The sequence below is a fragment of the Cynocephalus volans genome, chromosome 8 (assembly GCF_027409185.1).
Source record: "Cynocephalus volans isolate mCynVol1 chromosome 8, mCynVol1.pri, whole genome shotgun sequence".
NCBI lineage: Eukaryota > Metazoa > Chordata > Mammalia > Dermoptera > Cynocephalidae > Cynocephalus > Cynocephalus volans.
The window spans coordinates 43,861,049-43,877,911 of NC_084467.1; the positions used below are offsets into that span (position 1 = coordinate 43,861,049).

General features: G+C 38.6%; 2 protein-coding genes across 3 annotated transcripts in view; one reads left to right on the forward strand and one right to left on the reverse strand.

Moving 5' to 3' along the window:
- The first annotated feature begins 1,823 nt into the window (after positions 1-1,823).
- Positions 1,824-15,754, forward strand: PRPF38A (pre-mRNA processing factor 38A). Its single transcript, XM_063104199.1, has 10 exons — positions 1,824-2,112; positions 2,894-3,053; positions 4,732-4,853; positions 6,143-6,228; positions 11,438-11,548; positions 13,233-13,345; positions 13,893-13,919; positions 14,018-14,115; positions 14,760-14,808; positions 15,345-15,754. Exons 1-10 carry the CDS (start codon positions 1,983-1,985, stop codon positions 15,385-15,387), a joined length of 939 nt encoding a protein of 312 aa, XP_062960269.1. The 5' UTR covers positions 1,824-1,982; the 3' UTR covers positions 15,388-15,754.
- Positions 4,556-16,863, reverse strand: part of TUT4 (terminal uridylyl transferase 4) — a 141,756-nt gene continuing 129,448 nt past the window's right edge. Inside the window, exon 31 of one of the 2 annotated variants that reach the window (XM_063104195.1) lies at positions 4,556-4,618. In XM_063104195.1, the coding sequence (XP_062960265.1) occupies positions 4,587-4,618 (32 nt within the window). In that variant the 3' untranslated portion in view covers positions 4,556-4,586. Of the gene's footprint in view, positions 4,619-12,667; positions 12,740-16,863 lie in introns of those variants that run through there. The other variant, XM_063104196.1, reaches the window with a different exon arrangement.

Sequence of the window (16,863 nt, forward strand, 5' to 3'; positions counted from 1 at the left end):
ATGTCAGGCCTCTTGTACTGTACCCCACTTTCTCCCAGTATGACAGACGGTTGAGCCAAATTCTTGACATATTTAATTCCTACAATAATCCCAGAACAATGCTGGTACATAGCAAGTGTACAGTAGGCACTCAATAATAAATATTTGCTGAGTGAAAGGTAGATATTATCATGTCAAGGCAGTAACTTGTCCAATGTTACATACGATGGCACAGCCTTAACTCAGACCCTGAACTGCCAGATTCCAATGACTATGCTCTTAACTGCATCATCTTACAACACTGTGTGAAATTGGATAATGTTAACATATGCGTGAGAGAACTTGCTTCTGGTGTGCTTGTTACAATAAGTCAGGCTTCCTAGCCACTGACTGAGAGGTCGACAGGTCTCAATTTCCTTACCCCTTTTCTTCAGCCAATATCTACTAAGCACCCATTGTGTGCTAGGCACTGTTCTAGGATTACAGGAAAGTGAGAAAATGCAAAATGGTAAATCCATTCCCCCACTTCCTTAATCGCTTGCATTTATTTGTAAAGGACAGTGGTTTTATTTATTTTTAAAATACTGTATAACCTGAGGAATGTTATGGAACTCACAATTCATGCATTCAATTTCAGGGGATTCACAAACCTTCTGAAGTCCACATATTGCCCTCTATTACAGTTAAAAACTGTTGCAGAGGGACTTGGTAAACGATGTTCTCACATTGGAAACTCCGTTGGCACTTACAACCTACCTAATACAACAGCACCATTATTCATTTTACAGCCAACAAAAATCATACATAGTCATTGGAGTTTCACAAATTGTAGATCAAGAGAAGAATCTCGCATCTCATCTCTCTAATCCAGTGCTTTTTCCAACTGTCACAATAGAAAGCCCTTCTATTCCAGGGTTAGACTAGAGAAGGTAGAAAGGGTGCCATTAGACTTCTCTCTTGAAAAGGAGGTGAACAGGCGTCCAGTAGTTAAGAGCAGCTCATCTGGAAAGAAGACCTGAGTAGAAGCCCAGGCCGCGTAGTCAAAAAAAAAAAAAAAAAAAAAAAAAAAATCAACCTAGAAAAGTCCCTCTCTAGGAGCAACTGCTACATCCGTAAAATGGGGTAATAACATCTCCGCCTTCCCTGTAGTGCTTGCTACACTATGGCTCAAAGGAGGAAATTATGCGAGTCCTTTGCTAAGGCAATGCAGCTGGAAGGAAAGGCTAAGATCATTACCGAAAGACTCAGGGCGCTGAGGGAAGAAACGCTCGTGCTTCTTTTTTGTTGACTTTCGGCTTCCCCACTGCAAACTCAGTCCCTGCAGAGCGGGAAGCCTTTAAGGAATCGGAGGTGGTAAAGAGGAACGCTCCTAACGGGCTAAGAGCAGTGCCTGGCACTTAACAAGCGCTTGGTGCATGTCTGCTAAATGAATCAGTAATGAGTGAGTCTATAGAGAACAACGTCCTCAACTCCAGAGGCTCAGGTCCCCCTCCAGGCGCGGGACGCCACACTCACCGGGCGCCGAAGCTTTCTCCCGCAGACCGCAAGCCCTCCGCTTCCCACCGCCTCCGCTCGGGAGCTCCGGAGCTGCAGCAACTCAAACCTGCCCCAGCTAAACTCTTCCTTATACAACCAACGGGCCTCACGCCTGAGCCAGAGCTATTGCCTCCCTAGGAATGGAAAGAAGGTGGAGAAAAGAAAATTCGCGCCAAACGGCATGGCCCCGCCCCCAGGCAGTCTCTTCGCACGTCACCTACCCGCCCGCCCCTCCCACCAAGAGGCGCATGACGTATATACGCCAACGTGCAGCAGCCATCATTGATTCGATAGGCGGTGCAGTTCACGGAAACGTGTCTCACGCTGCAGTGTTTCCGGTTTCAAGACGGTCGCCGAAGCCGTTTGTGAGACATTCTCCACATTGCTCTGCCCGGCTCGTGGTTTTTCTTAACCTGGATGTGACGTATTAAAGGACCCGACGGAAATAGAGCTAAAGGCGTTCTAAAATGGCCAACCGTACGGTGAAGGATGCGCACAGCATCCACGGCACCAACCCTCAATATCTGGTGGAGAAGATAATTCGTACGCGAATCTATGAGTCCAAGTACTGGAAAGAGGAGTGTTTTGGACTTACGGGTGAGCAGGAGCGCGCGGACCCCCTCTCGGCCGACTCATGGCCCATTTCTCTTGTTGTTGGGACTGGAGGGGAGTACGTCAGTTATTCAGAAAAAATTGAACGTCTCCAGTTTGCCTAGTCTTGTGTTGAGGACACAGATAAACCTGATAGGGTTTTATTCTGAAAGGCGTATCAGTTGTGTTCTTTGAGCCATTCCATATTTAATGGTAGCCTGCTGGGTTCCAAACAGTGTTAAACTCAGGGACAGTACCTCCTTTACAATAGCCTCTTTAAGATCTTAATGGAACGTCATAATGCCCGAAACCAAATTCATGATCCTACTATCTTTAAACCTGGGCCAGTTCCGGTATTCCCACTTTGGAGTCCTAATGAAAATACCAGTCTTCAGAGAAGTCTTCCAGGTAGTCTTCTGATCTTCGAATTCTGTCCTGCTGTGAACCTTGAGCGAATCACTTAACTTTTCTTAGAACTCATTTTCCTTAGGTGGCATTAGGGACAGTGCTAGAATTTTCCGCATGGATTGTTGTAAAGATTAAATGAGATAATATGAAATACTTAGCAGAGTACCTGGCATATTAGCGTTCATTATTTATTAGCTGGTACCATTCAGTGTTTATTAGCTGATATCATTATTTTTACTATTATTAGTAAAATACTTGTTCTCCTAATAGTAAACCGCCGAGTATTTAGAAGCACCAAACCTTGAGCTCTTTCAACTCCAGACAGGAAAGCTTAATATGTCTGAAATGTCAGCCTGTTTTTGTTTTCTCTTTTTTATAGCTGAACTTGTAGTCGATAAAGCTATGGAGTTACGGTTTGTTGGTGGCGTCTATGGTGGCAACATAAAACCAACTCCCTTTCTGTGTTTAACCTTGAAGATGCTTCAAATTCAACCTGAGAAGGATATTATTGTAGAGTTTATAAAAAATGAAGATTTCAAGTGAGTGCAGTGTTCACTACCTAATATAAAAGTTTCAATTTTGATGGTTCAGAATTGGACTTTGGTTAAGAGGGTTGAACACAATGTATCTCATTTCCTCAGATTTTCACTTTAGGTTTTTGTTCTTGAACCCTTGAGTTTGTATTTTTTTTGTTCTGATTATATTAATCTTCTACTTTAGTTTCTCAGTCTGAGTAACTTTCCCTCCAAAATGATTCCACAAATTCACTGAACATATAAGAGAGTACTTCAAAAAGTTGATGGTAAGATTCGTATTATCTTTTAATTCTATTTTTCCATGAACTTTTTGAAGTACCTTTGTATTAAGCAGAATTGAGTGCCTAATATGTTGGTAAGCACTGGATGCTCAGGGGTGAAGAAAACAAAATATGGTGGTAGTTAAGAGATATTATTTCTGTGTTCGTGTCCAGACTCGTTACTCATTAACTGTGACATTGGAGACGTTACTTAATTTTCTAAGCTTTACCTTTTTTTTCTGTAAAATGTGGACAGTAATACCAACTTATAGGATTGTTGTGAAAGTTAACGAAGAGAGTGCACACAAATCTTTCAACACAGTGCCTGTTGCACAGTAAACACCTAGAAAATGTCAGCTTCTCCTTTTATTTTTTTATTCTCAAGGAGTTCACAGACAAGCATAGGGGACAGACATAATAATTGCTTATTATGTGCCATGCTTTGTTCTAAGGGTTTTACATATAATAATTTATTGAGCTTTCACAACAATCCTGTAAAATTATCTCTATTTTACAGAGGAGGAAATGAGGCATAGAGAGATTAAATACTTTACCCAAGGTCAAACAGCTAGTAAGTGGCAAAGCTGGCTTAAGAGTCTGTATTCTGTGCTACACTATTCTGTTTCTCATATAAAAAAACTGTTGAGTTTCAAATACCTGCTAGTTATTGAAGTGGAGATTTGAGTAGGTAGTTGGATACAGGAGAAAGGGAAAGGAAGGAATCTTACAAAACATTAACATCTAGAAGATAGCTAACTTTTGTTAGGCACTAACTATGTGCTGTATGCAGAAAAGCATGAACATTCCTGCCCTCAGTGCCCTGGGACTCTCAGTAATGATCTTAGCGTTTCTCTCCAACTGCATTGGTTTTGTAAAGCACACATCATTTCCTCCTTTGAGGCATAGTGTAGCACTTTACTTGAATTTCTTATTTAATACCAAGCCAATAAAATTAGGTGACATCATCTCCATTTTACAAGGATCGAGAAAACAAGTAACTTGCCCAGTGTCACAGAGTTGGTAAACTATGGAATCAGAATTTGAACCCAGATTACTTAGACTTTTTTCTAGAATCAGCATTCATGTCTATGTAGTTTTTTCTTGTTATTAAATATATCTTATATCTTCTGTTAAATTTGGTGTCTCATTTGATTCTTAGAATAATCCTGTGAGGTTTTTATCCTAGTTTTACAGATAATATATCTGAAAGTTGAGCAAGTACCAAGAGTGGGAACTTGAACCTAGGTCTCCATATTTTAGCCATCTTTCTTCTGCTTTATGCTTCCTCCAAAATTGCAGTTTTCTTGTCTGCCAGAGAGAAGAAAGAAAATGTTTACCCACTACTGCCATGAGAAAAGCCAGTTGTAAAACTCAGGAACTTGTTAGGATGGCCTATTGTTTCACTGTCATCTCTCTGTCAGGTATGTGCGCATGTTGGGGGCGCTCTACATGAGGCTGACAGGCACCGCAATTGATTGCTACAAATACTTGGAGCCTTTGTACAATGACTATCGAAAAATCAAGAGCCAGAACCGAAATGGGGGTGAGTGACAACCGTCTGGACTGTCATTCCTAAACTAGTTTTTATTTCACCAGTTGCTCTACCCTTCAGTTGTCACATACATTGTGAGTGCTCCTCTTCAGCTGTATTGTTATTGCCTTCATCTCCCTTATGGGCGTATTAATTTGACCACTAGCTTCCTGTTGGCCTTACCCAGTCTGCCCATCTGCCTCCCTTTTCAACTGCATCTTATGTTAATCCCTGCTTTGCATCATGTGCATCTTCCACATGTGCTCCATCCCTCAAGGTCTAGTTTCAGAATGTCTTCCCCATAAAAGCCTTCCCCAACCCTCCCAGATAAAGCCAGTGTTCTATATGTTACATCTTAACACCTCTTTCTACTGACCTCTCCTTTAGCACTGTACTTCACACTGCCAAATATAGACTAAGTGTACTTATACTTATGCAGGAATCTCACTGAAAAATAATAAGTATATCCAGGAGGGGCAGCTCCATACCTTTTAGAAAGAGACACTTTCTGTGCTAAAGAGCGATTCAGGGTACAACAATCAAAACAGTTTCTCACTTAGTGTTATAACAAAAGATAGTAACATTTGTCTTTCCCTTCTACATGTATCATTAAACAATAGAAGGTTAAGAATTTACTTTAAACTTTTATTAACTTGTATTTATTCAATGAATGGACATATTAAGTGCCAGTGAATAAATACCAGGTACTGTGCGGTGTACTGGAAATAACAGTGAACAAGGTAGAAATGGTCACGGCCATCATGGCGTTACTTATTTATGATTATATTATGTTCAGCTATGACAGGGTTTCTCAACCTATGGACATTTTGGGCCAGATAATTCTTCGTGGTGGGGGTTGTTCTGTGCATCGTAGGATGTTTAGCAGCATCCCTGGCCTCCACCCACAAGATGCAAATAACAACCCCTCTAACTAGGGAGGGTGGAGGCATGCAAAATTGCCTGTGGTTGAGAACCACTGTACTAAGGTAATGTTTACAATGGAAGTTCTAAAAGCTGTTACTCCATGTGCCATATGTGTTCTATATTCAGAAACATTGTGGGTTCAGATGAGAAATTGCACTTGACCTATATGATCTATTCAAGATCATCCCTACATAATTCAGAAGTATTTGTTCTTGTTTTTTCCTCCTAAATGGGACAGCTTCATTCATCACTTAATCTCTTGCTTCTTAAGAGGCCTGGCATAGATGGCTTCATATAAAGTCTTTCACTTCTTTTATTTTTTGGCTATCTAAATCTGATATTTTCAGTTTTCTTGAGCTAATGATTTTTTCTTTCAGAGTTTGAGCTGATGCATGTAGATGAATTTATTGATGAACTATTGCACAGTGAGAGAGTCTGTGATATCATTCTGCCCCGGCTACAGGTAAGTAATAAAAGTCTCTTATCAGAGTCACTCTTCCCCTCCAAGACAGGCAGGCAGACAGACAAACACACATACATAATAAAGCACTGAAGCTCGTGGATATTATGGGTCCTCTTAATAAGTAGTCTTTCTGTCTATGAGAAAGATAGGGGATTTGAGAGTAAGAGGAAAACATGAAGTATTTGAAAGGTAAGACTTTGAATAGTTAAGAAAACTTTCTTCTTGAGGATGTTATATCAAGGTATCATAGATAGAGTAGTGGTTTTTAAACATTTTAAGCATCTTTTTTCAAATTGATCTTTATGTAAAAAGCCAAGATATAAAACAGGTAAAAAGAGGGCCAGGAGTGGGAGACTGAGCCCTTAATTCCTTAAACTTCCTCTTTGTCATCTTGCCTCCCTTCCCTAGTGATAAATGATTGTCCGTGAGGGCCTTTTGGGTATGGGTTTTGTGATTTAAAAACCACTGTGGAAAAAACAAAGGGAAAATAGATACAGCAACTAGCCTAAAGAGAAAAGGAATGGGCTATAGTGGAGAGATGACCAAATAAGAAATTAGGAGACCTAAGTTTCTGTGTTGTTGTTACAGCTGATCAGCTGTGCCTGGTTTTAGTTTCCCTGTCTATAAAATGGGGAAGTCATACTACATCAGTTGTCTTTAAACCATCTTGTGTGGGACTGTTTTAGGGATACTGAGAGGAGTAAGTGGAGACAGCCCCATATATTCCAACCAGGGTAGCTCCTTTTTCTTCTAGGTTATATTTGGACTTGAGCAGTGAAATTTCATTTGAATAAAGGCTTTTTTTTAAAAATGGCTTTATTGAGGTATAATTGACATACAATAAATTACATATATTTAAACTATAAAATTTGATGTTTCGACATGTATGTACTCTTGAAACTATCACTGTGATCAAGGTAGTGAATTCCTTTCTCCTACCCCTCTCCCTTAACCCCAACCAACATTAATGTGCTATGATATGCTTTGTCATGACAGACTAGTTTGCATTTTGGAATTATACAGTACATGTTCTTTTCTGTTTTTCTTTTTACTCAGCATAATGTATTTTGAAATTCATCAATGTTGTTGCATGAATCACTACTTTATTCCATTTTATTGCTGAAAAGTGTTCCATTGTATGGATATACCAGTTTGTTTACACAGAATTGTATACAAGGTCAATATACAAAAGTTAATTTTATTTCTATACACTAGCAACAAGCAATTGGAATTTGAAATTTTATTAAAAAGATACCATTTACAACAGCATCAAAAAATATTAAATAAGATATGTAAGACTTACACACTTTCAAAAGATATGCAAGACTTACATACTTAAAACTTTCAAAAGATATGCAAGAGTTACATACAAAGTCTATAAAACTATAAAACATAGCATTACTGAGAGAAATTAAAGGCCTAAATAAATGGAGATATATACCATGTTGATGGTATACCTTATACCAGTCTTACCAAGTTAATCTACAGATTCAATGTAATCCCAGTCAGAATCCTAGTAGACTTTTTATAGAACTTGATAAGCTGATTCTAAAATTTATATGAAAATTTAAAGGACCTAGAATATCCAAAATAACTTTGAAAAAGAACAAAGTAGGCCAAACAATACCTGATTATTAGATTTATTATAAAGCTGTAGTAAGCAAGACAGTGTTGTATTTTCATAAAGGTAGTCAAATGGATCAATTGAACAAAATAAAGGGACCAGAAGTAAACCCAATAGATGTATTCAACTGGTTTTCTAAACAGATGTCAAGACAATACCATTGAGAAAGGATAATCTTTTCCACAAATGGTAATGGAATTGAATAGCCACATGCAAACAATGAATCTCCACCCTTGGCTCATACCACATATATAAATTAACTTGAAGGGATCATAGATTTAAATATAAAAGCAAATACACACTAAAGATAGCTGAAAATAAATATAAAAGCAAAAACTATAAAACTGGTAAAAGAAAACGGGTGAAAATCTCAGTGACCTTGGTTGGGTTTGACAAAAATGTCTGTAATAGGACACAAAAAACATGAACTATTTTTGAAAAACCAATAAGTTGGCCTTTATAAAACTTTTGCTTTTTAGAAGGCACTATTACAGAAATAAAAAGGCAAGCCATAGACTGTACAAAGATATTCTCACAACATATATGACAAAGGTAAAGAACTTGAGCTTAATAACAAGACGACAATTCAGTGGGAAAATGAGCGAAGATTCTAACACACTACAACAGAAGATACATAGTTGGCCAGTAGCACATAAAAGACCCTCAACATCATTAATCATTAGGAAATGCAAATTAAAACCATAGTAAGATACACTACATACATATTGGAATGTCTAAAATTAAAAAGATCATATCGAGTGTTGGGAAGGATGTGGAGGAACTACAAGTCTCTATACACAGCTGGTGGCTATGTGAAATGGTACAACCATGTTGGAAATGTTTGGTAGTTTCTTAAAAAGTTAACCATACACCTAACCATACAATGCAGCCATTCTACTCAAGAGAAATGAAAGCACATGTCCACACAAAGACTTATAAACAAATATTCATAATTGCTTTATTTGTAGTGGTCAGAAACTGGAAACAATTCAGACATTCATCAACAAATGAATGGATAAATTGTGGTATATCCATACAATGGAATGCAACGGAGCAGTAAAATAGAGCTATTAATATGCAAGGACATGGATGAGTTGCAGAATAATTATGCTGAGTGGAAAAAGAAAGAGTATGTACTTTATAATTCTGTTTATATAAAATTTCGGTAAGTGTAAATTGTACTGACATAAATCAGATCAGTGGTTGCCTGGGGACAGGGCAAAGGAGTAGGGAGGAGAGAAAAGGAGAGATAACAAAGGGGCATAAATAAACTTTTGAGTAGTATGGATATATTCATTTTGCTGCACTAATGGTTTTACAGTTGTATGTAATACATGTCTACACATGACATTATATACTTTAAAAATGTATAGTTTATTGTATGTTAATTTTACCTCAATAAAACTGTAAAAAAATATTGCAAAAATCACTGGAATAGATGTAGACTAAAGGCCTCTGGATCTTCTAGCTCTACTTTTCTCTGATTCTGTATGTCTGTATATGTTAAACTGGTAGCATTAACTAGAGGGTACCAGATACAGTTTTTAGATAGAGAATGGGAGTATATTCTTACATTTTTAAACAACTACAGAAACCCCAACAAGGGGTTCACTACCTCAGGTTTCCTTTTTGATGCTACCTGCAGGTTAGTAATTCTGAAGCACATGCTGTGAGGTGTTTGCTTCCATGTTAGACATAAACCGAAAGGGATAATTTAAAGATAAAAAGTAACATATTGTATGTTTCCTTTTATATGGTATATCCAGACTAGGCAAATCCATAGAGACAAAAAGCAGATTAGTGGTTATCAGGGAATGTGGGGAGGGAGAAATGAGGAATGATTACTTAATGGGTATGAGATGTTTCTCTAGCATGATAAAAAAGTTTTGAAACTTTTAAGAGGTAGTGGTTGTACAACATTGTGAATACACTAAAAGCAACTGAAATGTTTGTTTCAAAATGGTTAATTGTATGTTATGTGAATTTCACCTCAATTAAAATCAAAGGGATCAGAAACACTTCAGAGTAGGGAATTGAATGAATGTATTGCTGATGTCTGATAAATGGGTGAGATGAGTCTGCTTGAGCCAGCAAACCAGCTGGATAAAAGTAATTAGTTGATGGGTGCTCACACTTAAATGCGGTGAATTACCTGTTCCTCCACATTGACCCCAGTAAAATCCTATAAAAATTCTGAAAGTGGGCGTGGTATCTCTCTCCTGTTCCATATTGGCTACTGTAGAGAATGTGAAGCAAATGAGACTTCAAATCTGAAAACCTGCTTTCAGGGCCCAATTCTCACACTAACTCATTGTGGCTTACATTAGCTACTGTTATCTTTAGCTATTATTATTATCTTTAGAAATACTGCAAGAAATGGGAAAACTTACACGTGCAATCAGGTTGTAGCTATGGGATTTCAAAATCTATTTAGCTCTAAGCAACCCTATTAATGTAAATGGTATGGTCTGCATGGAGTATAGAAGGAACGACCACAAGAAAAGAATTTGCTAGTGTTTATCAAGCCGCACTAAGGAGAGAGAAATTGAAATCTAACTGATGAGATGTTATATCACCAAGAGGTGTGCTCTGATATGGGCCTCAATATTTCCTGGATTAAGTGACTCTTAAGACTGCAATTTGCTCTGATTAGTGTTCTTTTTAAGCAACTTACAGGTCATCAATTTAGCTTCTGATGTGCCCTGACATTGGCAAGGGGTTGTTCTGGAATGTATTCTCATTCCATCAAACACAAATACTAGGAATTAATATATTGACTTACATCTGTTCTGAGTCTGGTAAGCATGAAGTATTCTGGATGCCCTGTCTTAATGCAGTCCTAGATCTTAAACTCTGGTGATCGTGTGACTGTCTCATTTCTCCCAACTTTCATAGAATTTTGTTGAAGGATAGGTGAAAGCATAGTAGTATACAGATTTTACTAGTTATTCTAGGGCTATCCATCTATGCCGTTCAACATTCTTTGTGTCTTTGGTGTAAGAAAATGGTAAGGGGTCTTATGACCCAGTCAGTCCATTTGGCAGTTTTGAACTCACCTTTGCCTCTTGGGTCCTTCACCACTCAAATAAGCACTTCTGTGCCATATCCCAGAAAATAGAACCAGGAGATGGATTGTTTATATCTTGTGCTCAGTACAAAATGAATCTCAGTAGCTCTCTGCTACTCTAGGGCTAAGCCTTTTCTGATGGAACTACTAGCCAACACAGTCTCAGCCATGAACTTATTGGCCCTTGGATTTTCTGTATATGAAGCCCATATTTTTGGTTCTAGGCTGTAGCTATACTGATTGATATTCTAATGACCTTAGAGTAGAAGGTCACAAGGAATAGAGCCAATAGGAAATGAAGATATTCCCTTCAGCTTTGTATTTATGTTTATAGGGTGACTTAAGAGTGTAGATTCCAGCTATATTAAACTCCTTAGGAAAATCTTGAACTGTATCTGAAATGACATTGCCTCAGCTTTTCCTCCCTGGCTTTTCTGTCAATCTCAGAAGTCCAATGTGGGGCTTCAGGACATAGAGGAAATGGCAACAACCCCTAACTCTTATTGTGTTCTCTGTAGAAACGCTATGTGCTAGAGGAAGCTGAGCAACTGGAGCCTCGAGTTAGTGCTCTAGAAGAGGACATGGATGATGTGGAGTCCAGTGAAGAGGAGGAAGAGGAGGATGAGAAGGTCAGGCACCTGACAATTTAAGAGTTGGGGAAGGGATAATTATAGACGGTGGGAATGGTCCTTTTTTATTTTCATTTTCAGACTTTAGTTTTTTTCTTTAACCAAAAAAACACAATGTTTTTCTCATTAAAAGTATGAGATTTAGAGTCAAACAGACCTTGATTCAAATCTCAGCTCTCCCGTTTACTAGTGGTATAATCTTGTGCAAATTTTAGTGTTCTCTTCTGTAAAGTGAGGATAACAATACTTTTCTCTCCAGACTGTTATGAGATAATACACATAATAAAGACCTTAGCATAGTATTGACACATTATAATTGCCTAATAAATGATTGCTATTAAATACTTGGGGGAAAAACACTTTTCATAATTAAACCTATCCTTAGTAATAAGTTTAGTTTAAGGGGAAAAAAATTCCTACGGTGTGATCATATTTTCAGTACTAGTTACGGTGCTGAAGTTGAAATCAAACAAGCTGCCTAACTATTAGGAAGCAGTCAGATAAATTAAATGTTGACCCACTTTCTTTGAGAATTTTTGTTCTCATGAGTCCTAGACTTCTTCTGTGCCTTGGTGCTTGCACAAAATTCATTTTTCCTAAAGCACTGTAGCTATTGGCATTCGTGTTCAGGCAACCCCACTTTCCTGGATTCTTGCTGCTCTGGCCCCAGCACATCATTGCACAAGCACCAACTCACTAAATCCATAGGGGTTGTAAAATGGTGATATTCTCACTCTTTAATTTCTTCATCATTTGTTACCAGGAAATACTTCCTATAAAAAGAAACCTCCCAAATCAACATTTGATTTTCCATAGGTAACATTTTATATAGGAAAGGCAAGATAGATATTTGATTCTTTTTCTTTACTAGTTGGCTCCATAGTGTATACTCCCGAGGTGATGAATGCTCTTTTATCTTTGGTAACATTATGAACTCATGGATTTTAAGCATATTTGATGTTTTGATCCATTATTAATTATCCTTGTTGATGCTCAAATTATCTCATCTTTGGCCAGTGGGAACTTCTTTAACTTGACTCCTGAGACTTTCTGATGGAATCGTAGTAGTCTTTGATAGCTTTGTTGCTTTCTCATGACAATATGTTCCAGTCACATCTTGTATGCTTCTGCTCCACACCTGGAATTAATCATTTCTCTGAGAAGCCCATGGTTTCTATAAAGTTGGCAGAGCTGTGGAAATTTTTTTTAATATTAAAATACACCATGAGTTTGTACTTTATTGATCTTACATTTGTTTCTCTTTCACATTGGAAATCCAGCTTCTTAAGGAGATACACATAATTTTTTATTTCTCAGTATACTCACACAGTCCCAGAATAATGATACTAACACTAGAGAAAAAATGGGATTCTTGGAAACAGTTTGATTTTTTTTTTTTTTTTTGGTAGTTTTTTTTTTTCTCTTTAGTATTAATTCTTTTTAAAAATATATTATTATTTTTTACATTCAAAGATGTGGAGCAATGGGAGGAGCAGATGGGAGGGGGTAGGGAAATGGGAGCAGGGCAGTGTTATTTCTCTATGTAGTCAAATTACTGTGTTGTTATTAAACTCACTTGGAGATGGGCTTTGGGACAGGATGGGAAGGGGAGTGTAATCAGTGTTCCTAGAGGGCTCTCTGTAAGCCTGTGCTCATGATTGACCCATCCATCTCCTCTTTCCAGTTGGAAAGAGTGCCATCACCTGATCACCGCAGGAGAAGCTACCGAGACTTGGACAAGCCCCGTCGCTCTCCCACACTGCGGTACAGGAGGAGTAGGAGCCGGTCTCCCAGGAGGTAAGACCCTAGTCATTGGCCTCTCAGAGGAAGACTTTGAGTGCTGTGGCCTAGAAGTTTTGATTTCAGGGAAGGAAAAATGCCAGCCTATGGGGAATGTGTGCCCAGTGTATACATTATCTGTTATTAGAAAACCACCCACAAAACCTCATTGGCAGGCAGCAATAACCATTTGTTTAGTTCACAAGTGTGTAGTCAGTGATTTAAGCAGGGCTTGAATAGGCAGTTTTCCAAGTACAAGCTATGTTCACTCACCTATTTTGCAGTCAGCTGTCTGTTGGCTGGTATAGGATGGCCTTAGCTAGAATGACTGGGGCAACTTATCTCTTCTGTGTGTCTCCTCTCATCCTCTAGCAAGCTAAGCTGGGCTTGTTCTTGTGGCAGAGGCAGAATTCAAGAGCAAATAAACCCAATCATGCAAGTGTTTTTCCATTATCTGCTTGTATTACATTTGCAAGTATCCCATTGGATTAGAGTGGGAGGGTGCTATGTTTGCAGTCTGTAACATTCAGTGCATCAACCTAGGCTCTCTTTATTTTCTCCATAGGCGGAGTCGATCTCCCAAAAGGAGAAGGTAAGCCATCAGTCATTTGTGATTAGGGATAGGGTTTGGGGGAGGATGTTGTGTGTATATTGCCAAACATCTGGTAGTCTGACCAGTCTTTTCCACAGTCCCTCCCCCCGCCGAGAAAGGCATCGGAGCAAGAGTCCAAGACGTCACCGCAGCAGGTCTCGAGATAGACGGCATAGATCCCGCTCCAAGTCCCCAGGTATAGCATTTAAAGCCTTTTGCCATTGGTTGTCCTAACAGAGACATGTAAGATATGCAGCTAGTCTCCTGCAATACAGGAGTGCCTGACTGTAGGAGAGTACTTCATAAAGTTCATGGGAAAACAGAATTAAAATATGAATCTTTCCATAAACTTTTGAAGTACTCTCGTACTGTTGCAGCAAAAAAGGACATGGACCGGGAATTTGTAAATAACTGTTCACATCTTGACTGTCACTTCAAAGCTTTGCTGAAATGACAATGGGCTTCAGTTTTTTCATCTGAAATTACAGGAATAAGACCTAACAGAGTAGTGGTAAAAACCCAATGTGATATTTGTGTAATTAGTCATAAAGTCCTAAGTGTATATGAAGTGGTTTCATTACTACTTTCCCTGAGAGTGAGACACACACAACCAGTTCAAAGATGCTACCAGTAAGAAGTGTCTTTAACATAGGCCAAAAAGTGTTAAGCCAATGGAGGGGGGGATGAGGGGAGGTGACAATGACAGTTTACGAGTAGAAGGGTAGAGGCTAGCTGGTTCTAATACCAAAGTCCAGGGTTCAATCCCAGTACTGACCAGCAAAAAAAAAAAAAAATTAGGAATGTGGAATCTCATTCATCCAATGGCCTTTTCTTCCACAGGTCATCACCGTAGTCACAGACACAGGAGCCACTCAAAGTCTCCTGAAAGGTATAGATTGACCTCTATTTTAACTTAAGAATTTAAATCTTTATTCAGGAATTAAAGTCCTGATTTCAGCCAACTTGGACCTGAAATTTTGTTTTGATGGTGGTATTAAGAATTCTCCTTCACTGAAAGACAAAATTGGCCTATTGCCCTGAGAATTACCAGGATTTTATATATGTTTGGTGTTGTGTTGTTTTGCAGTTTTAGATAATGGATGAGCTTTGGTGTCAAGAAACCTGGGGTTTAGTCCCAACTTTTAAAACTTAACAGTTGAGTGACCTTGGACAAGTTCCTTTCATTAGAAACTCCTGTATGCTGCACACCATTAGGTACACTCCTAATTTCTCAGAGGTCATTTCCTCAGTGATAAATTTTAGATAGTAATGCATAACTCAGAGTATTGCTCTGAGACATAAACACCAAGCACATTTAATAAATATTGTCATCTCCATTCCCATCACTGTCACCATACCATGGTTGTTCTCAAAAGTCCTTGCCCAGCTCTTTAATGTAATGATTTTTATGTGTTGCCATTTCAGGTCTAAGAAAAGCCACAAGAAGAGCCGGAGAGGGAATGAGTAATGGACTCAGTTTGGTTTTAATTCAAATGGCCTCCTGTGGATATGAGTATCTGTCTATGTGGAAGGATTAAGATCTGCTCCCCAGGCAGCTATAAGAATATTTCAGTTTTTTCTTACCAAGTTTCTCCATTTTTTTTTTTAAGTGAAAGAGGTGCTGAGTTTTTTTTTCTCTTTTTGAATCATAATTAACATCTTTGAGGGATGACAATATTTCCTGAGGTCAGTTTTTGACCCAACCAACCTTGACTGTATTCAAACTTGAGCAGTAAATAGGATCTGGGAATTGGGGACGTGAATGACAAGAAAAGGATGTGGCCACCTGGTGACCCTTTTGTTTTTGTTATTAAACCTGACATAGCCATTTCCTATTTTTCTGTAGTTCAGTTTTTGGTTTGCTCTATTATTAGACCAGCCTTGAGAATTCTGGGATTTGTGCTGCTCCTGTTATTCAAAGGTCAAATCAGTAAAACATAGCTCCTAACTTTTTTTCCAGCAGCTGCAGGTGGTAATAAACAGTGAAGGCTCACTAGTTAGCAGTTTTGCAAGACCAGAATCATTCGAACATAAGGCTACTTCTGGATCATATAATACAGTTTCATCAAACAGCACAACAGACAGAAGCACTTAACACCCTTTATACAGCACATTCTTATGTATTGCCATTTGTTCTCTTAAATTTCAGGTTAAGGTGCTCAGCCATTATTCTACAAGGATTGACATTATCCAAGCCTAGTCAATAGCAGTAGGGCTGCAGGATTGAAAAAGATTTGATGGAAAGTATCTAATACTACTCATGGTTTTAACCTGAATTGCTAGACAATAGTGCCATTCACAAAGTTAGAAAATATAGCAAGAAGAGAGAGCTTTTAGAAGAGCAGGGACTGAGAGGGTTGTGGTGACACTGAAAATGATGCATTCAGTTTAACAAGTTTAATCTGAGACAACTATAATATAGCTAAAGACTGGACAGCTGGAAATAGAGATCAGAGTTCAGCATAGTGATCTAGGCCAGAATTGACAATGTTTGGGTAATCGTGGAAGATGTAGGTGAGCTTACCCAGGGAGTGTGTATATTTTGTGTGTGTGTGTGTGTGTGTGTGTGTGTGTGTGTGTGTGTGTGTGTGTGTGTGTGTGTGTGTGTGTGTGTGTGTGTGTGTGTGTGTGTGTGTGTGTGTGTGTGTTGTGTGGGAGTGTTGTGTGGGAGTGTTGTGTGTGTTGTGTGTGTGTGTGTATGTTGTGAGAGTGTGTGTGTGTGTGTGTAAGAAAAGCAAACAGAAGCACAGACAACACCCAACACTAGTGACAGGAAGAATTACAAGTCACCTATTGAAAACTGGAGTGAACCACTCAGAAAGAAAGCAAGGCAAATTAGGAGAGAGTAGGTCAAGAAGCCAAGGTAAGGAGTAAAAAGTCTCCATCCATGGGCATTGATAATCAAGAGAGTATTAGGATCTCTTCTAGGAGTGTTCTTTTTACC

Coding starts and splice junctions, on each gene's coding strand:
- PRPF38A (XM_063104199.1), top strand. CDS start 1,983: ATGGCCAACCGTACGGTGAAGGATGCGCACAGCATCCACGGCACCAAC. Junction 2,113..2,893: donor GGAGTGTTTTGGACTTACGG/GTGAGCAGGAGC, acceptor TCTTTTTTATAG/CTGAACTTGTAGTCGATAAA. Junction 3,054..4,731: donor ATAAAAAATGAAGATTTCAA/GTGAGTGCAGTG, acceptor TCTCTCTGTCAG/GTATGTGCGCATGTTGGGGG.